The sequence below is a fragment of the Alexandromys fortis genome, unplaced genomic scaffold (assembly GCF_014885135.2).
Source record: "Alexandromys fortis isolate MF-2015 unplaced genomic scaffold, M_Fortis_MF-2015_v1.1 scaffold_16, whole genome shotgun sequence".
Taxonomy (NCBI): domain Eukaryota; kingdom Metazoa; phylum Chordata; class Mammalia; order Rodentia; family Cricetidae; genus Alexandromys; species Alexandromys fortis.
In genome coordinates, this window is record NW_026067893.1 from 2,828,702 (window position 1) to 2,847,345 (window position 18,644).

The window sequence follows — 18,644 nt, forward strand, 5'->3', positions numbered from 1 at the left end:
GGTGGGCGAGCATGGCATGGAGGCTCTGCTTAGACGTCATCAGGGCTCGTCTGGAAAAATGCTTCACTGTGGCACAGCTTTAGAGCCAGAGTTCTGTGCTCCACACGCCAGGCAGGCTTAGGAATCTCCCGATTCCAGAGGCACACCATGTGTTTCTGAACAAACATACTTGACTTGAAAGATGCATAAAGATTAACGGACGAATCCACAAAGATGCCAAGTGTTCCTAAAGAGCTGGCCTGGCCGCCCCATGCTTACGACAGCTCTGCTGTTTCTGGACCCACAGGGGCTTCTGCTCATCTCCAGGAATGTCAACGGCGCTCCCCCAAATTTTTTTTCTCGAGACAGGGTTTCTCTTTAGCTTTGGAGCCTGTCCTGGAACTAGCTCTTGTAGCCCAGGCTGGCCTCGAACTCACAGAGATCCGCCTGCCTCTGCCTCCTGAGTGCTGGGATTAAAGACGTGTGCCACCACCACCAGGCTAACAGCGCTCCCTTTATAGGTGGAAGGGCTCAGCCTTCAAAAGCTGCCTCAGCCCCACACAGCTCCTGGCGGATGCTCTCTAAATGATCCCACGGCAGGGGTAACGGCCACCACACAGGCACTTCTGTCTCAGGAACACCCAAAGCAAATGTGATGTCAGGAAGTACAGCAAGAATTGATTGGATAGATGTCCTAATTAATGTTTTCCTATCGAATAGAATGGGACAGGACTTGGAGATGATGGGTCAGTGGGTCAAGTGTTTGCCCTGCAACCTTGAGGACCTGTGTTCAATCCTCCAGAGCCCACAGTCCACTGGGGAGACAGGTAAGAGGATCCCTGGGGCTCAGTGGCCTGACGGTCTAGAAAAATCAGCCACCTCTAGGCTCAGTTTCTGAGCTAACCACCTCAGCTCAAAAATCAACTTGGATCACTCAAGTAAGGTGATAAAATGAAGAATGACTGAGGAAGATCCCTGCCGTACACACACACACACACACACACACACACACACACACACACACAAACACCCCACAGTACAGATCACAGAGCTTTTCCCTCCTTCAAAGCAATTACAAGAATCTTAACTCTCTTTAAAATTTACCAAACCAACTCATCAACACATGCATACTGTGTTTTCACCAGGTTTTCTAGAGTTACCCAGATAGTGTTCCCAAGTTCAATGTATAAACTCCATTCAAGTGTACTGAAAACACTCACACTTAGCAGAGACAGCCCTTACATGATGAGGGTTCCTCAAGCCATTCTAGGCTGAGGTGCTGAGAGCCGTCTGGACTCCCAACTTCTCAGAAAGAATCTGCACGGTGACTCGGTTTTTAAAGAACTGAAGCGTTTGCATGTAAAGTGCTCTGGAGGTGTGGTGGGGCGAGCAGACTACAGAGAACAGTGATGCCTTTGGTTCACTTCACAGCGGGGTGAAGAATTTTATTTCTAGTCAAAAGATTTATACGCTGAGGATACACTGCATAATTTGGCCACAGAGTTAACGGTAGGGTGTGACATTGCGTTTAATTCCCGAAGTCTCTAAAATTCAAATGTGCAAGTTTTAAGAACCATGTGGGGTTGGCGGTGGATGAGGCTGGACAGTTCCTCCACACGGTGCTGACCGCTGGAAGCTGCGAGGGGCGCGCAGGTCTGGTGCGCAGGTCTGGTGCACTTCACTTTCCCTGTCCCGGCTTTCTCTAGTGACAGCTGCTGCGGATTAAATAGAATGAGCAACTGCTTCATTTCCAAATGACTAGATCTTTGTAATGACCCAGCTTGGCCAATTTATTATTTCATGGGAAAAAATGAACATGTAAAGTGTCCAACAGAAGTTGATAAAATTACTCGATTGCTTTTAGGAGACATTTACAAATTCAGCTCAACTGGTTTTCTGGGAGAAAACGCTCTGGGAAGTACCAATGACCAACCCTCCCTCTCCCACCCAAACCCCACAGGCTGTAGAGAAAATTACTAAAACTATTCTACAAATTCATCTGATTTGGGGTGCATGGAAAATAGAGTAAAATTATCATGCCAACGTAAAGAATATATTCTATATTTCAAAGGCTAGTTATCAAAATAGGACGACCATGGTTAGATTCCACCTAACTATGTTTTATAAGATGCAGCTACATATTCTGTGGTCATTTCTCTTACATATTACACTTGATTCTCATCAAATTAAGCTATGTATACATGGAATTTGAAATAAATATTTGATATTGCAATAGGGTCATATTCTGCTACTGTACAACCATGGCATGCAAGTAACTAGGCATTAATTGTAAAGTTTCATCGCCTTCCAATATTCCAAAGAACATGAAAAGTGTGTCTACAGTACTTAACGTGGATAGAGCAATGACTCCCATGTTAAACAAAAGTACAGAGTGTGCAACAGCTTTGGGATCTTGTTCTCATCTCTCCTGTAGTCACCCTGAAGTCAACCACGACCACTCCAGACTGAACATCAGTGAACTACAGTCCGTATTAGCACACAAATGACAGTTCCAGGCAAGAGCTGGCCTTTGTGTTCTTCTTTCTATTGTTACTCAGGGCTTTGTGTCATTAGGGATGTTTTGGACGTGGCCAGCAATGAATTTGTTTCTGTGCTGTGGACACCTCACAGCACAGTGTGACTGTACCGGAGATGGGGAACTTGCTGATGCTCGCCGGACAGACTCTGGTCTGCTTGCATTCTACAGGAAGGAGTTGGTAGCAGGGAACATGGAAGGCGTCACCTCTGGGGTCCATTTTGTAATACTTGTAAAAGGTAAATAAAATCTAGCGAGTAGAAGAAGGCTGGGAGAAAGCGACACATTCTAGTGACGACTCAGAGGAACACGCTGGCCTGGCACCGCGCCATGGTGCCCAGGCAACCGAAGCATCACCACTGGGACCAGAATCTCCGCTGTCCAATGGTTGTTCTGGCTGTTGGACTGGAGGCTCTTTGTGGAAGGAGGGGACACTGATCGCCAGTCTTCTTCGCGCTCTGTCCCCCACGCTCGAAACTCTAACAAACTTCCTGTGACACACGCATGCAGACCAACTCTCTGCTCCGACTGCTGCAGTCTCAAGTTGACTCTGGGTACTACATGGTCATGTGGAGAATTTAAACACATGACCTACAGCTTATTAAATAAAAGCCTTGCTTTCATATTCATGAGAGACAACAGCAATTTCAGCTGCCATGCTCTGTTCCTTTCCTACTCATATGCAAATGACCTACGTTTGCTAATGAGGCAAAAACTGTACACTTCTTACCATTCAAGCATTATAAAATGTCTTTCTTTAAAGTCTTGGGATATAAACAGTTGTTTATATGAATTACATATTTCCATCTGCATTAAGAAACAATATACATCTCTTTCCATAGTAAGTTATGTTAGCTCTAAGCCTACAAGAGCCATAAAAACTGACTATCACTTGTGACCATCAATACTGCTACTTTTAAAAAACTCACTGGCATTCTTTGGCCACTTGGGACATTGCCCACTTAGAGGGAACTGTACGTGGGCCCTGGATCATAGGACATTAACATCTGTAAAACCCAAGGCCACAGAACAGCTCTAACGGAAGCCATTTGTGAAGTAAACCAGCACACAGCACAGAAGGGGTCTCCAATCAGACACAAGTTCCTTGCCGTGTGGAGAGGTGTTTCCGGTTGCGGACTCCAGAGGTCTTGTCTTTATTATCAGAAGGCTTCTGCTGTGAGATGTCTATCAGGGCACTGGCGATAGCAAGGCCTGGAAAGGAAGGAGAAAGGCATTTAGACGTCCACACAGATATCTGGTGTAACTGGAGGGTTCTCGTGCTGTCTGGTCCTGGAGCCACTTTTAAAAAATCACTCAGACGTTTAGTATTATTTACATATGTTTTAGCTTATTATTAACTAGCTTTTACAACTTAGTTTATATTTTATCATGAGGCTCGTGGCTTGTTAACTCACATAGCTTCTCTGGCAGCTGCTGGTGTCTCCCTGACTCTGTCTTCTTTTTTCCTGTATCTGATTGGATTTCCCACCTAGCTATATTCCGCCTTGCCATAGGCCAAAGCAGCTTCTTTATTAGCCATTGGTAATGAGGCATATTCACAGCATACAGAAAGACTTCTCACATCAGTTTGGAATGGTCAGGGTGACTTTAGATAAAGTTAACACACTCAGCCACGAAGTCCTCAGGAGCTTCCTGATTATCTAGTGTTGAACAAAACACACAAGAAGAACAAGAAGCTAACCGACAACACTGAGCAACTGAGTCAGGGCTTGAGGGAACACCGCAGTCAGCCGTGGATACCACTGCTCACCTCGCCTCCGGGTTTGAACATTTTATTCTGGATGGACTGGGAATCTCCAAGGTTACCATTTGGTTTTTGCTTCTATAAACAAGCTCATTAGATGTGTCTTTTAAAGGAGGCTTGGAGCACTGTTAAGTTCTGGAAAAGCTGAACGTTGACACAAGATTATCACTTGAGGGTGGTGGCATGGCTATTTTCCTTTTATAGAGTCCTAGAATTCTTGAAAAAAACAAAAAAAAATTGCCTAAAATTCCCATCCTTTACTTTAAGGACAGAACACGTGGCCCTGAGGTCTTGGTGCATTGACTTTGAAGTGAGTTGACCCTGTCTTTCATCCTCACGGGCGCCTTCAACGCTGCTTCTCAAGGAAGATCTTTATTTTGGGTTTTATCCCACATGAGATGTTACTGAATCATGCCATTCTCATGGGTCAGTTTAGTCTACATAAGCTTCAAGTAGGATTTTGCAAGAACAGAACTCAGCTTTCTAAGCAGAAAGAAATGACAAGAAAGGACCATGGGATCAAGGAAGACCTGTGGAAGAAAGGTCACCTGACCTTAGAAGGGGAGGCCACCGGGTTCCCTCAAAATAGATTTTGGTAATCTTCCACCCACCTGAGTGAAGCTGAGCCGGGGTGGAAGCTTAAGTCCCTACTTAAGACGGTGAACAGTGGAGAGAGGTGAGCAGGCTTTCCTGCACAGGGAGGCAGAGTGGAAGAGGGAGGAGGTGAGCTCATGACTAGACAGGATCTGTTTGGAAGGGAAACACACTCACAGACATCTGGAGGCAGATAGGTGATGGTGGAGGAGCAACCATGGCCAGACAGAGAAGGAATTCCAGTCGCAACCACAAACATTTACTCTTCAGGGGCAAAGTCCCCTTCCGAATGCTAATATCACCTGAAATCTTTTAGCGATACTACAGGCTGGAACTTGAGGAAAGCTTGGTCTTGCTCTTTGACATGCGCATATGCTCTCCTGGGGTTTCAGAGATTGTGGTGTAGGGTTTGCCATGATACATACTTTATTTCTTTACTTCATGGATGTGGAAGACTTATTTTAAAAATTCACAGCCTTGGTTATGCTAAAGTTCAGATGGAGCAGATCTCAGGTTTCCTTGGGCCTCCTGGCACACTTCTGTGATCATTTACAACTTCCCGCTAGTTTGCTCCTGGCACCGACTTACCCGAGACAGGCAGATGCAGGAAGTGATATGCAACTCCTTTACTGTGGGCAGCCATGACTAACACTGATTTTGATGATTACTACGTCTGAATAGGAAATCATGCCAGCGCTCTTAAAAATAATTTTTCATTTCCATGTAGCTCCAAATGTCATTCCTCTCACAGTGGGCCTTATCCCAGGAGTGAAGTAAAAAGCTTCAGATGCCAAAACAGGACATTCTCTGCTGATTCCCCATTGTCACGGAGTCTTTGTATCTGGGAGTACATGACGTCCGAAACCCAATTTAAGTACCATCTCTCACAATACTCTCAGTTTACCCCAGGATTCTGAAGCTTGGGAATACATAGAACTGAAAATTCGCAAACCTTATTTTAGTTAATATGATAAGATAGAAAATCAGGCTTACTTTTAAGGTGGCAGCTTTTTGTGCTTTCCTATGCAAATGAACAATTAAATCCATTTAGACTCTTATGAATAGCACAAAGCATGTTGGGAACCTGGAAATCCTCTTGGTAGTGGTATTTGAATGCTGTCCACCCTGTAGAGTTCTAGAGGACATTCAGAGCACCTTTACCTTGTGCGTAGGTTGTAGGTTAAATGACATTTCATTCAGGGTTAAGCTTGACTCCCTTATGGAATCTCATGGCTTGTGACCCATCAGGAGTTCATAATTATGAGATTATGAACAGTACAAAGGACAAAGTTATTTGTGCTTGTGCGCCTTGAACGTCAAATGTAAGGGCTTTATTTCTGGCTTTGCATTTCTCCTGTTTGATAGAGGATAAAGTTTATAATCACCAGGTGAACCCAGAAGTTGCCAAGTCTTCATCCTATGGCCTTCAAAGGTGAGGAACTGAAACAGGCCAGGTCTTCCTGCAGGGCAGGGACACAGGATGTGGGGAGGCTTAATCCCTAGCTTTAGGTGGGGCATTCTTTGTTCTTCAGCCTTCTGCTTTCATTAAATGACAAAAAGAAGTCAATTTAGTAGCTTTCAAAGGAGGAATGCTATCTTCCTCCACCCCCTAACAAGCTCCTTGTGAGGGACAGACTGGACCTGTGGATCTATAGGCCCTAAAGAAGCTCAGGCTGTTACCATCTGCCTGTTCAGAACACCAGCCTATGAGCCACAAGGAGCAGCCAAGGACGCCAGGCAGCACTCCAAGTTCAGGAATGACCATCTTTCCAAACAGTTAGGGCTTACTGAATAACCAGGCAGCCCCCATAAGCCACGTCTTCAGTTCCAGTGTAGGACAACCGGAAAAAGGAAACATTCACCCTAACCAAGTGTGCAGGACACCACCTCTCCTCAGCTGATCCACAGCTCCTGTAACCCAGCACTCCCCGATCTAGACATAACAGCATTCCTTCCGTCCTCTGAAGGCTCGCCCACTCCCACTCCAAGGCCTGAAGGCAAGTCTTGCGCTGAGGGATGGTCTCTAAGTCCCTCCCAACAGCAAGCTCTTGAGGTGCACAGCTTTCACCAGTTTTCATTTCCACACTGGCAGTGAGAGAGCTACAGAGATGAGTAACCTCAGCTCTTTTCCGCAGTTTAAAAGAGGCACACACCAACAAAGCAATGGGTTCTGAGAGGGGCCCTGCTAGGGGTTTCCTGGGCTGACCCTCTACCATGTGTCCTGGGAGCGAGCACACCATGCTACCCTGCGCAGTGGTGCGAGCTGATTCCGTTAAAATCAGTCACTCCAGAGGATCATTTTTCAAAACGTCACACCAATCATCTGATGGAATCCACTTATTGTGTTCTCTAGGCCTCCGATACTTCCTTGTTATCAAGGCAATACAATTAGCTGTGGGAACAATTCATTATCTTAGATGGGCGGTCTAAAGGAATTTCATTTACCATGTCACGGAGGCGCCGGCACTGTGGGCGAGTAGAATGCATATCAATATACACCCGTAGGTTCAATAAAAAATGCTAGGGTCAAACTTTTACTGTAAGCCTTGGCTCTTTGTACTTTTAATTCATAAACACCAGGCACTGTGACACATTGTTTAAATTCCAAGTCTAAACCATGTAAGTAAGAAAGCCTACTCCCTGTCTCCCCATCTCCCATGACTCCCCGGCATTTCCAATGTGCTGCCCTGGGTCACCCAGGTGGGGACAAGGTCAAGGAAGTGGACGCTTTCATCAGAGTTTTCCTTGGCAAATGGGCTTGGTCCGGCACACATGGTCCTGGGAGCCAACAGTCACCATGCCATTTTCTGAGTGGGGAGAAGAACGACCAAGATTAGATTGGGCAGTAACCTCAAGTCCGTTTGCTTCCTGACTTGTCTGTAAGCACGTGCAAATCTGTCTGGAACAGAAAGGAACATAAGTAGCTGATCATCTAACAGCTAACGGGCAAATACATCTTCTTCAAACATTAGAGACACATCAGGAGTTTCCTTATTTTTTGTGAAACCATGGTTTTCCCCATGGAAACGGAGTGGTGACAGCGGACTCCGGCAGCCACAATATCATCATCAAAGCAGTGATGTGTGTTTCTTTACAACCATGCAGGAACAATGAATAAGTCCAGCCATGAATACTGCACATCAAATGAACCTGCTTTGGAAAGAGCATTCCGGCGTCATGCCCAGGCGTGGCGCTTATGATTTCCAACTGAACAGAAACCTTGAAAAAGTCATTCGTTTTGAAACGCTTTCCTCCCGAGTCTGTGTAAAAGCAAGCACCTCTATATATTTTAATTTTCCAGGAAAACAGCTTCATTAGGCGTGAAAGGTTAATTGCAGGTTTAAGCGGAGTTCAGAAGAGGGTGCGGGGTCTGCGGCGGATTGCACAGCCTGCTTCGGGAAGACGGAAGGAGCTCTATAAAGCCTGTGCCCCGCGTGTGCCCCGCTGAAATGCTTTACTACCTCATTTACTATCTGTCTTCTTTTACTGCCTGTATTTGTAGTTCTTCTAAACCTTTAATGGCTACAGTTTTATTTCACTGTAATCAGATTTAAATGGAAATACCATGCTGGGCTGTTTAAACGTTTTCCTTCTGATTCTATACAGCTACCCACTTGTGAGCAGAGCCTCCGTAATCCGTCACATGATTAAGAAAGTGACTTTGTGAAACTTTGCTGTCACACAGCCTCGGCTGCACGTTCGGCACGGCCCCACTTGCCAACATTCAGCCGTGGCAGGATGCATAATTAGAAAAGACGCATTTCCATTTTAATTCATCTGTTGGAAGGCTAGCACAAGTGAAGTCATTATTAGGCAAAACTCCAAAGGTTACATTGTTGAATAAAAATTGAAAGACTTCAAGTGTTCCAGACGCTGGGATGACAAATGGATGAGTAAGTAATGCTTGTCTGAGCGCTTAGAGGAATGTTTCCCCTCACCTGCTAAAAACCACTGGCCGCCACAGATGTCAGTGTTTAAATACAGGTGAGCTTTGTATTCTGTTTATAAAATGTTATTTGGCCTTTAATACATGATAGTATTGTGTAATTTCATTTAAAGGCACAGTGTTTGAATTATAGAAAATGTAACCCTATTAATCCCATGACACCCGATGCAGCATTCTATAACTCTGTTGAGCATGTCCTTGGCTTTGTATGATATCATCCCTCCTTGCCTGGAATGTGCTGTCTCAAATCATTGAAGTGAATTCCCATGATGCTTAGCAAGCGGGGCTTCCTCCATTTCTCACCATTTCTAATTTTAATTATACTGTAGGAAATTTTATTTGGTTCTTTTACATAATTTTTATTTTTAGAGTCATCACATGTAAAAAACCCAGCCTTTACCACATCAGCTTTTTGGGCTTGGAAATAAATCTGGAACTCAGCTGAGGCTTCCCTCTTGCAACCATTCTGTAGAGTGCTCTTGGGGCGGAGGGTGGAAGACTGTGAGTTTGAGGAACAGTCGAGTCTACATAAGATCCTGTGTCAAAACAAACAAGACCAAGGCCCCAAGCAAAATAAAAGTTCGCATATAAAATAATCCCTCATTTTAAGACCAGTAATCCTTAATTTCAAAGTGTTTATCACAAGTTGAGAAACTGAAAAATGGCAATGTTGTGACAATGCCCTATTGTATTTGTCTTTGTGTAGAGACATTGTATTTTAGTGTTTCTTAACTAAATAAAATTATGTATACGGGAGTGTTATGTAAGCTGTAAGGTACTATCCAGAGTTCATCAGTAAACTATAAATGCTTCAAAAACTCCCAACCCCTACACATCAAGAGGTTATCTGAAAAGCAAGTCATCTCGTCGGGAGGGATTCCTTGAATGTCTGCTATCCACAGGAACTGCCGCTCTCGACCCTAAGTGACAGCTGTCAGAGACCTGGCCATTTGTGTGCTGATCATCAAGAGCATGAAGTCTTTTGACCAATGGTGTAGAGTGTACACAGAGGACTGTTCCGAATGCCTACCAACCAAGAGTGCAAAACTGTTAGTTATCTGAATTAAGGCCTCCCTGAGGACTAGCTTTTGTGGAACCAGAAGAGTCAAGCAAGATTTCAAAAGACGAAGCAACCAGAAGTGATGTGGGAGTGTCATATATCAATCTGTTGATTTCACTGGTTAATTAAATAAAGAAACTGCTTGCCCTGATAGGTTAAAACATAGGTGGGAGGAGTAAACAGGAGGAAGAGGAAGTGAGGTAAGACTCCTCAGACAGACGCGAGACAGCTCTGCTCTCAGAGACACACGTGATGATGCTCCGACTCAGGATGGACGTAGGCTAGAATCTTCCCAGTAAGCGCACCTTGGGGTGCTTACACACATTATTAGAAATGGGCTAGTCCAGGTGCGAGAGTTAGCCGAGAAGAGGCTAGATATAATGGGCAAGCAGTGCTTAAAAGAATACAATTTGTGTGTTGTTATTTCGGGCATGAGCTAGCAGGCGGCTGGGGTGCTGGGGACGCAGCCCCGCTGCTCCTATTTCAACACAGGAGTCCTGCACAGCTCTGATGCTTGTGAATACAACACTGACCAACATGGCATGATCACCCTAAGAGTGCAGTAGTGGCAAGAATCTTGGCAGTAACCAACAGCTTTCTAACCAAACTCAAGACCTGCTCAGCAAGATAGATCATACCCAGCACTGGAAACCTAGCCAGCTATCTGGGCTAGTGAAGTCATGGACCTTGGTGGAGAGCCTACAACCACCACTTTACCAACCAGGCAAAATACCTAAGTACATTCTAAGTATTTGTCCTTATCCCCACAGATAAGGGTAGTCCTCACCCCACATCAAGGAAACTTCTTTTTGCCACAGACAGAGACCATTACAGAAAACCACATCTAATAAAAATGCAAAGTTGTGGATCCCAGTCCAATGGATACATCTACAAAACACTTCAGCACCCATGACAGGGAACATGTTGGAAGAGGATCAGGGAGTTTGCTATGAGACTGTGTCTCCTGGTAATGTCAGAAGCTACACCCATACAGTCTTACCAACATAACTGCCTAAAAGTGAGCTGAATGCGGACAAGAGAGGGTAAGTCCAAGTGGATGAGGGAAAGACCATGAGGCTTCAACTCCACACAAAGAACTGCAGGCAACTAAGGAACGCTGACGGGGAGAAATCGTCTCCCTAGAGAAGGGTACAATTGGTTTTCCAATACCAAATTACCAACACTGAAAAACATATGTACAAGTGACATTATACAGACTGGACAGGTTTTACACACACACACACCTGTGCATGGGCGTGCAACAACAATTAAAAGAGGACATGAATAATTTGAAAGGGAGCAAGGAAAGGTATATAGGGGTTGGAGAGAGGCAGTGTATGGGGAAATGATATAATCATATTATCTCAAAATAAAAGAAATATCAGTCATCACCACCACCACCATCCATCACCATCACCATATCATCATCATCATCACCATCATCATCACCACCGTCACCATCATCACCATCATCATCATCACCATCATCATCACCATTATCATCATCACCATCATCATCATCACCATCATCATCATCACCATCACCCTCACTTTCATATGCAAAGTGTCAAGGCAATCGGAAGGACAGAGAACAGTGGGAACTGTATAACTATAATGCTGTCTTGTGGCTGCATTCATTCATTCATTCACAAATTCATTCATTCACAACCAAGTGTGATTCCGAGTTGAAACGCCAGATAAGGGGGATAACGCACAGAAAGACAGACTGGAAGACTCACAGACAGCACCTATAAGGACAGTGAGTTGATGATGTGCACAGTTCTCAGGGTGAATTCTCCTGATGCTGGGGAGATGTCAGTGAGAGGGCTTGTGAGGACATGCGTGACTCGTGTGTGCGTGACTCGTGTGTGCTGCGGATGCTTTAGGGAACATGAAAGTCGGCGAATTCACTGATAACGGTGCACCAGCCAGCATCCCACAGAGAGAGCATTGTTTGCATTAATGTTGCTTGAGTTATTTCAGATCCGACTAACGATTAACTTGCGACTTCTCAGTTAAAACACGCCTTTTCATTCACCCTCTAGGCTGCTCTTCAAGACTATTCTGCTGAAGTGGGTCAGGGAGCTATTTTTACCCTGGCTTCACAGATGGCCAAAATGAAGCAGAGTTTGTAAATGACTAGTTAGTTCACACAGCTGGTGGGGTGCAGGGACCTGAACTCCCCGCCCTGGATGGTGGGACCCCAGCTCTGTTCACTTTACAGGAGAAGAGAGGAATCTGGGTCTTGAATACAGACATCCACGGCAGGATTTTGAGCCAAAAGAAAAAGCAAAACATACTGTTAGCAAGGGAAAATCAGTATGGTCCAAGGCATAATTACTGTCGATGATAATAAGGGCCGCAACAACAAAGACACAAAACACCATTCTGCCACCATTGATGGAGAGCATGCACCAAGCCAGGCATTGCCCTCGGGACTGTATGCACATGGTTGCATCAGTGTGTGCAAACAGGAGTGACCGTACAGGTCCAGTTGATTAGCGTGTGTGGCGGACATAAGGCAGGCAGAGAGCACTGAGCTGGGGCAAGACACAAGAGCTCCCGGTGGGCTGCTGTCGCCCATGGGTTAGTAATTCAGGACAACTCGAGTCCTCCAGGGACACGGAAGGCACACGGGAGCAGGAGAGGAACCGCAGTGGTGAGAATGAAATGGGGTGCACAGGGTAGGTATTCTGAGTAATTGCGAGAGACGAAAGCTCAGCGGCCCAGAGCTGACTCCTGGTTTTCTGGCTAGGATGGATGCCTATGTATCCAACACTGTTGGGAAACATGACTGAAAGGAACCAGCTAGGCTGTGTGACGACCTGGGGAACAGCTCAGGGGCGGCTATGGGGAGCAACACGAACTGCTGCTGTAGTGTTCAAAATCAGAGCATGTCACAAAGAGTTTGTTCTCAGCCAGGAAAGTGCTTTTGGTTGATGTCAGGATGGGCAATGTGGGGAGAAGCAGCCCTGGCCCTTACATTAGCAGACGTAGTTGCACTGAGCACTGGCATCTGCAGGCAGGAACAGGACAGAGAGGGGACTGGGCTGGGCCAGAGCAGGTCTGGCAGGGAGCTGGAGGACAGGAGGCCACAACGGTGGAAAGAGGAGAACAGTGTACAAAAGATGGCAGGCAGGGCAGAGGGCAGGGCACCAGGGAGGGAGGATCCTGGAAGGAGGAGCCCACACGTGGCCGTTGTAACCCACGGGTCTCATTTCTGTGTTCAGTCATGGATCCCCACATTCCACGGCAATTTTACGCCAGTTGAGTTTGTGGCTTCTAATTTTTTTCTTGACTCACAATTCAGAGTGTTTCTGACAATATTTCTAAAAAGTTTGAGTTCGTGGCTGCTAAGGTTACTTCTGGCTCTCTCTGTGTGTGACTCCAGCTGGTTTTCCTCCGAAGGCCACTGGCAAGGCTCCAGATATTGTCCCCGCCTCCTCACGTGGCAACAGAAGGAGCCAAGGATCACTAAGAAGTCAGAGGACTGGTGGGCCCAGGAACTTGTCTAGAACATTTGGTCTGCAGCTAAGGACCAGAGCTGTGTCGGGACCCAGCTGGCAGTATTGCACATGACCTGAGCTTACGCTTAGATGTTGTCCAGATGTCAAAGGTCAGGGGACTGACTGAGTCTTCCTGGGGGGTGTTTATTGCTCTTTTAGTTTTGTTTTCTAATTCTTTACATTTAGTGCAGTTTTATCGACCTCCCCTTTTGATTGGGAATCTATTGAATAAAAGGACTGTTTACTCTTAAGTCCCAATGTTTCTCTTAAATAGTCAATAAATCCTGCAGAGGAAAGAGCAGTGTGCCACCGGCCTGTGCTGCTGGAGAAGTAATTGAGAGCCTAAGTCTGCGACTGGGTATCCGAGGACCAGCCAGGCTTCACCCATGCAGGATGGGCAGCGGGGGGAGCTTCTGGCCCCATCGCCTGGTCCCTATCACAGCTGAACAGGTTTCAGTGGCTGGGGCCGTGTGCACAAGATTGACAAAAACCAGAAACAGCTGCCACACTGGCTTGGCGTCCAAACCCCAGGACCGGCTCCCCCTAGCCATCCCTGGAGGCCCTGCTGATATTGTAAACTAACCTGGGAATCCTGCACAGGCCCTGTTCCCCTGCAGGGTCCCTTCACTTTGCCTTTCATGTCCTCGCTCAGAGGTTTGTGCAAAAAGTCGGAGCCAATGCAGATGCTTTCTGTTGAGCTGGTTTAGATCACAGACCCTTCTGCAGCTTCAAATCAAGGCTAAACAGTCTGGGGAGGTGGCAGGTACCGTTAGCTGGACACAAAGCTTATGGTATCACACCGTGCCAACGTCCTAAAAGATGTTATATGAAAATGGATGACACAATATATAGCTATCAAAGTAAAGCCAGAATATTATTTTAACAAACTCCATTAGTAAAGCAAACTTGTGGCCTCTACCTGAAACTCAGACTGTGACCAAACTGGGAGGAAGCGACTGGAGTAAAATTGTGCGAATCCTCACTTACAGCCACTTGGATAACACAGGAGGGAAAGCATTATGGGGAATCACGACTTTCCTATTAATAATATTATGAATTACTCAGACCTTACCAAAAGTTATTATAGACAACTATAATATAAATATAAAGGCAGTATAACAGAGACTGGGGTGTCTGTAGACAAACTTCCTTGGCTGGAGAAAGCAGCAGAGAAGGGAAGTCCATTTCTCAGAGCAGATTTGTGAGCCTGGCTCAGATGTTTGCGGAGCTGTTTAGGACGAGCCAGTGTGCACCCTCCCTGTTAGGCCACAGGAGGACCCCTGAGAGGCAGCTTGCTTAGCTGACCTCCATCCTAACAGAGGATGGGAAATGGGGCTTTCGTTCCCCAAAGCGGTTTTGAGTATCTGCCTGTGTGTGTATCCCATAAATGCTGACCCTTCGTCGTGAAAAAACAAAACAAAACTATTGTTTTCTTTTGCTTTGCCTTTGAGAACAATAAAAGTGGCCTTTGGGCAGCTATGAGTCGAGAGGTATCACAGGGTCAGCAGAATCAGCATTGGTGGGACCTTCCAAGCTCCGCAGGCATGTAAATCACAGAGGACCTGGCTTTGGGATGACCAGAGAGATAAACACTGCCCACGGCTCATGCCCAGGCATCTCCAGCCATCAAGTCAGTTCTCAGGCCTGGGGTCCACGATCGCTGCTCAGGACACACTGAGCCTCTCGCGAGCCTCCTCCAGGAGAGCGCTCTGCTCACGCCAGGTCCTTCAAGGCAGTCAATGAGATGAGTTAAGAGTGGACGGAGGGCGGCATCTTGGTGGCATGTGTCACTACAGAAGGCTGGCCAGGAAGGGATGAGAACCCAAATGTCATTTGTGGGAGAGTGGGGAGATTCTGCCCTCTCTGTGAGGCAGCTTCACCTTGGACGCCATCTACCTACTCTGGTAAGTGCCTCAGCTGGCATCGGATTAAAGGGACACTCTCAGGTCAGTAGAGAAAAGCTCTTCTGATCAACGGTCGGTCGATGAGAGCGGGAGGCTCCGAGCTGTGCTCTGGAAGGGGTTTTCAAATTAGGCTTGCTCCCAGGACCGGGCAAGGCACCAGCTCTCCACCCAGCTGCCTCTGACGTTAGCTCAATGGTAAATGTGTTCCATAATTAGAGGGCAAAATAATTTCAACAAAGAAACAAAACTTAATATTACATTTTAGAGGCACTGCAGCTAAGCAAAGGAAGGTAGCAGAAGCACGGTGCTATCAGGCTTTGGAAACTACTATCAAATTTGGTTTCACAGTTTTAAACAGAAACTTTCTGGTATTCAAGTAGGAGAAATGCAGACTAAAATTCTTATTTGCAAATATATTTATAAATTTCCCACAAAACAATTCAAAGGGGATATTTTTAACAGCTAACAAAATGATTCACTTGTACCAATGGTCACTTTTCCACCTCTACTCCCTGCAAAGGCCGTCTGACCAGTTGGATCGTTGTTAACCCGCACGGAAACAGGTCCTGTGAGCATCACCCTACATCCGTCTAATTAGAGCTCATTCCTGTTTACCTTCCTAGAGGGGAAATAGCAAACCACTTGTTTTTATTTCTCTGATGGATGGATAAAAAATACCAATTCTGATCAATGATCCAGCAGGCTAAAAGATTCTGCAACAGTTCCCAAGAGCATCCAGACACGCGAGGACCCTCGGAGTGCAGGTACAGAGAAGGCCTCCTGCCCTCCCCGAAAGGACCGCGTCTCGCTGTGCAACGATCCCGCTGCACACCACAGAAGGACTTTAGGGCCACAGCATCGACTCCAAATGTTGTTTCTCTTACAGGTTACTTAACCTTTCTCAAACAGTTATCATATTCAACTGGCATTTGAGAAGTGAGTGAACTGAAAAGTTAAAGAAAGATGTATCTTTTAGACATAAAAACAATCTGCTCAGCTTCCCATCTTTAACATACTGACATATGTTTTGTTCCAGTATTACTCACAATTAGCTTCGAGATAAAAGTTCATATTAATTATCCCATAATGCAGCCTCATCACTGCTGACATTTTGAGAGAGCTGATACAGCCAAGATAGAAACTAAAAAGTGGGTGCAAAACTACGGCACATATCAACCCCAAAGAGCCTCTTCCCTCCCCCACCAGCTCACTTCTCTTCCGGTCATACCTGGGCGACCAGGCCTGGAGGGAGTGGGATGGGATGGAACTGGACCCTCTGATCTAATCAGACTCCTCCTTCTTTCAACCTGTCTGGCTCAGAGGTACATGAACCAAAAAGATTTGGGCTACAATTCAGTTTTAATTTCACTGTTTTATTAATTTATTAGCCTTTGGCCTGCCACAAAAATAAGACAAGTTGTCAAAGTCTTTATGGTTTGATTGTCTTCTTCAGTTTAAATGGTTACCTTCCAGAAAGAAACACACTAAATCCAACCTCTTGGATTAGGAAACGCTGTAAATTTTAATATTAAAAATGCTTATTTACTATCACACGTAACTTTCTAAGTTCCCGTGAAGACGTCGGCTTAGCCACGCCTAGCCTCTCTCTTTACTGCTCCATCTTCAGTATGGACGTAAATCATTGCTCCAGTTTGCAGTGCGTCAACACCAACACCACCATTTCCCCTCGTGGAAATGAGTGGGCACCAGGACGCACACCGGGGAGAAACTGTTCTGGAGTCCCTCAGGTTCTTTGGTACAAGGATTCAAAGATGAGATTTTCGGTGTTTAAGAAGACAAGTGTGCAGGCACAGCCGTGTCTACCTCACCATAGTGACTGAAAACCACCTCAGACTGTGGGAGAAACGAGCCGTGGGATAAGTTCACAAAGTAATCTTAAAACATTATGCTTTTAATAAGGACGCCACATACACAGGCACACACACACACCACACACAGACACATACACACACCACACACATACACACACTCACATACCACACACACAGACATGCACATATACACACTCACACACACATACACCACACACACAGACACACACACACGGACACAACATACACTCACACAAACACATGCACACACGGATATACCATACACACACACAGATACACACACACACACACGGACATACCATACACACATATACACCACACACATACACACAGAGACACATACACACACATACACACACTCACACACACACAGACACACACACATACACACACACGGACACATCATACACACCTACACACACACACGACTGGGCCCTATGACTCAAAAGTTGCCAAACATTCTATTAAATACATATTTGCATTTGGTATTACCAATATGAATGTGAGCAAAATTGTTTCCAAATTTAGAAAAGTTTGTCTTACTTCTAGTTTTTAGCAGAATAGCTAAACCATGGGAATGGACATGCGGGAGAAGGCTGAGGCTGAGACCCTGGGTTGGAGAGCGTTAACTGATCAACAGATGACTCTCCTTCCCAAAGCGCACTGAATCAAACATTTGTTAAGGACTTCTCAGATTATTACACAAAGTAATTAATATGGTATCTGCAATAGAAAATTACATTTTAATGACTTTCTGTTCAACTTACATGAAGTTTATGTAAGGAATATTTTAGGAAGTCTAAGATTTTCTTTCTACCCAAGTTATTAAAACTTGTGTTTAATGTAGTTCCTTTTATTAATATTAAATCAATTAGCTTCAATTTCTGAAAAAAAAAATAACTGCTAAGTTTTACCGTAATAGTTTACACAGCTCTAATATGCAATCATGAAAAAAGACACAGTAAAATAATTTTCTTTTCTTGGAAAGAATTTGACAAATGCATTAGTCATGAAAAACCCCCAAACCTGTGAGATGGAAGGAACTCCGTTATTCTCTGTATAAGGAGTCTCTGGTCTTCCGAATGCCCCACAGAGCCACGGAGTGAGGCGGGATCACTCCCGCCAACGTCAGACTTGTTCAAACACAGAGCAGGCTGGCTTTTAAATCACTGAACCTTGCTGCTGTTTGCTCCAAGGCTTTGGAAGTTCAGCTAAAGGGCTGAGATGATGCTGACTCGTGGTACGAAGAGCTTTATGTAGAACTTTAGATTAAAACCAGCATTAAGGTTATTCCCAGCGCTCACTCTGCGCTCATACATTGATAGGACAGTGTGAGGAATCTGAGCTGGGTGAGCGACCAGCAGAAATGGGTCCCAAATGCTCCTCCCATTTGCTGCTGGTCCTTTTAGAAGGTTAGCTTCTCACTGCCTCAGGCAGTCTGACTCACAGACTGTCTCCTGTCTGTCAAAGGAGGCTAGAGAAAGCAACAGCACTTCCCTGC

At 45.4% G+C, this 18,644-nt stretch overlaps 1 protein-coding gene across 2 annotated transcripts in view; it reads right to left on the minus strand.

Moving 5' to 3' along the window:
- Positions 1-1,399: 1,399 nt before the first annotated feature.
- The window catches only part of Atrnl1 (attractin like 1), a 503,194-nt gene continuing 485,949 nt past the window's right edge, over positions 1,400-18,644 (minus strand). For both annotated transcript variants that reach the window (XM_050147216.1, XM_050147226.1), the window contains exon 29: positions 1,400-3,727. In XM_050147216.1, the coding sequence (XP_050003173.1) occupies positions 3,606-3,727 (122 nt within the window). In that variant the 3' untranslated portion in view covers positions 1,400-3,605. The remainder of the gene's footprint in view (positions 3,728-18,644) is intronic.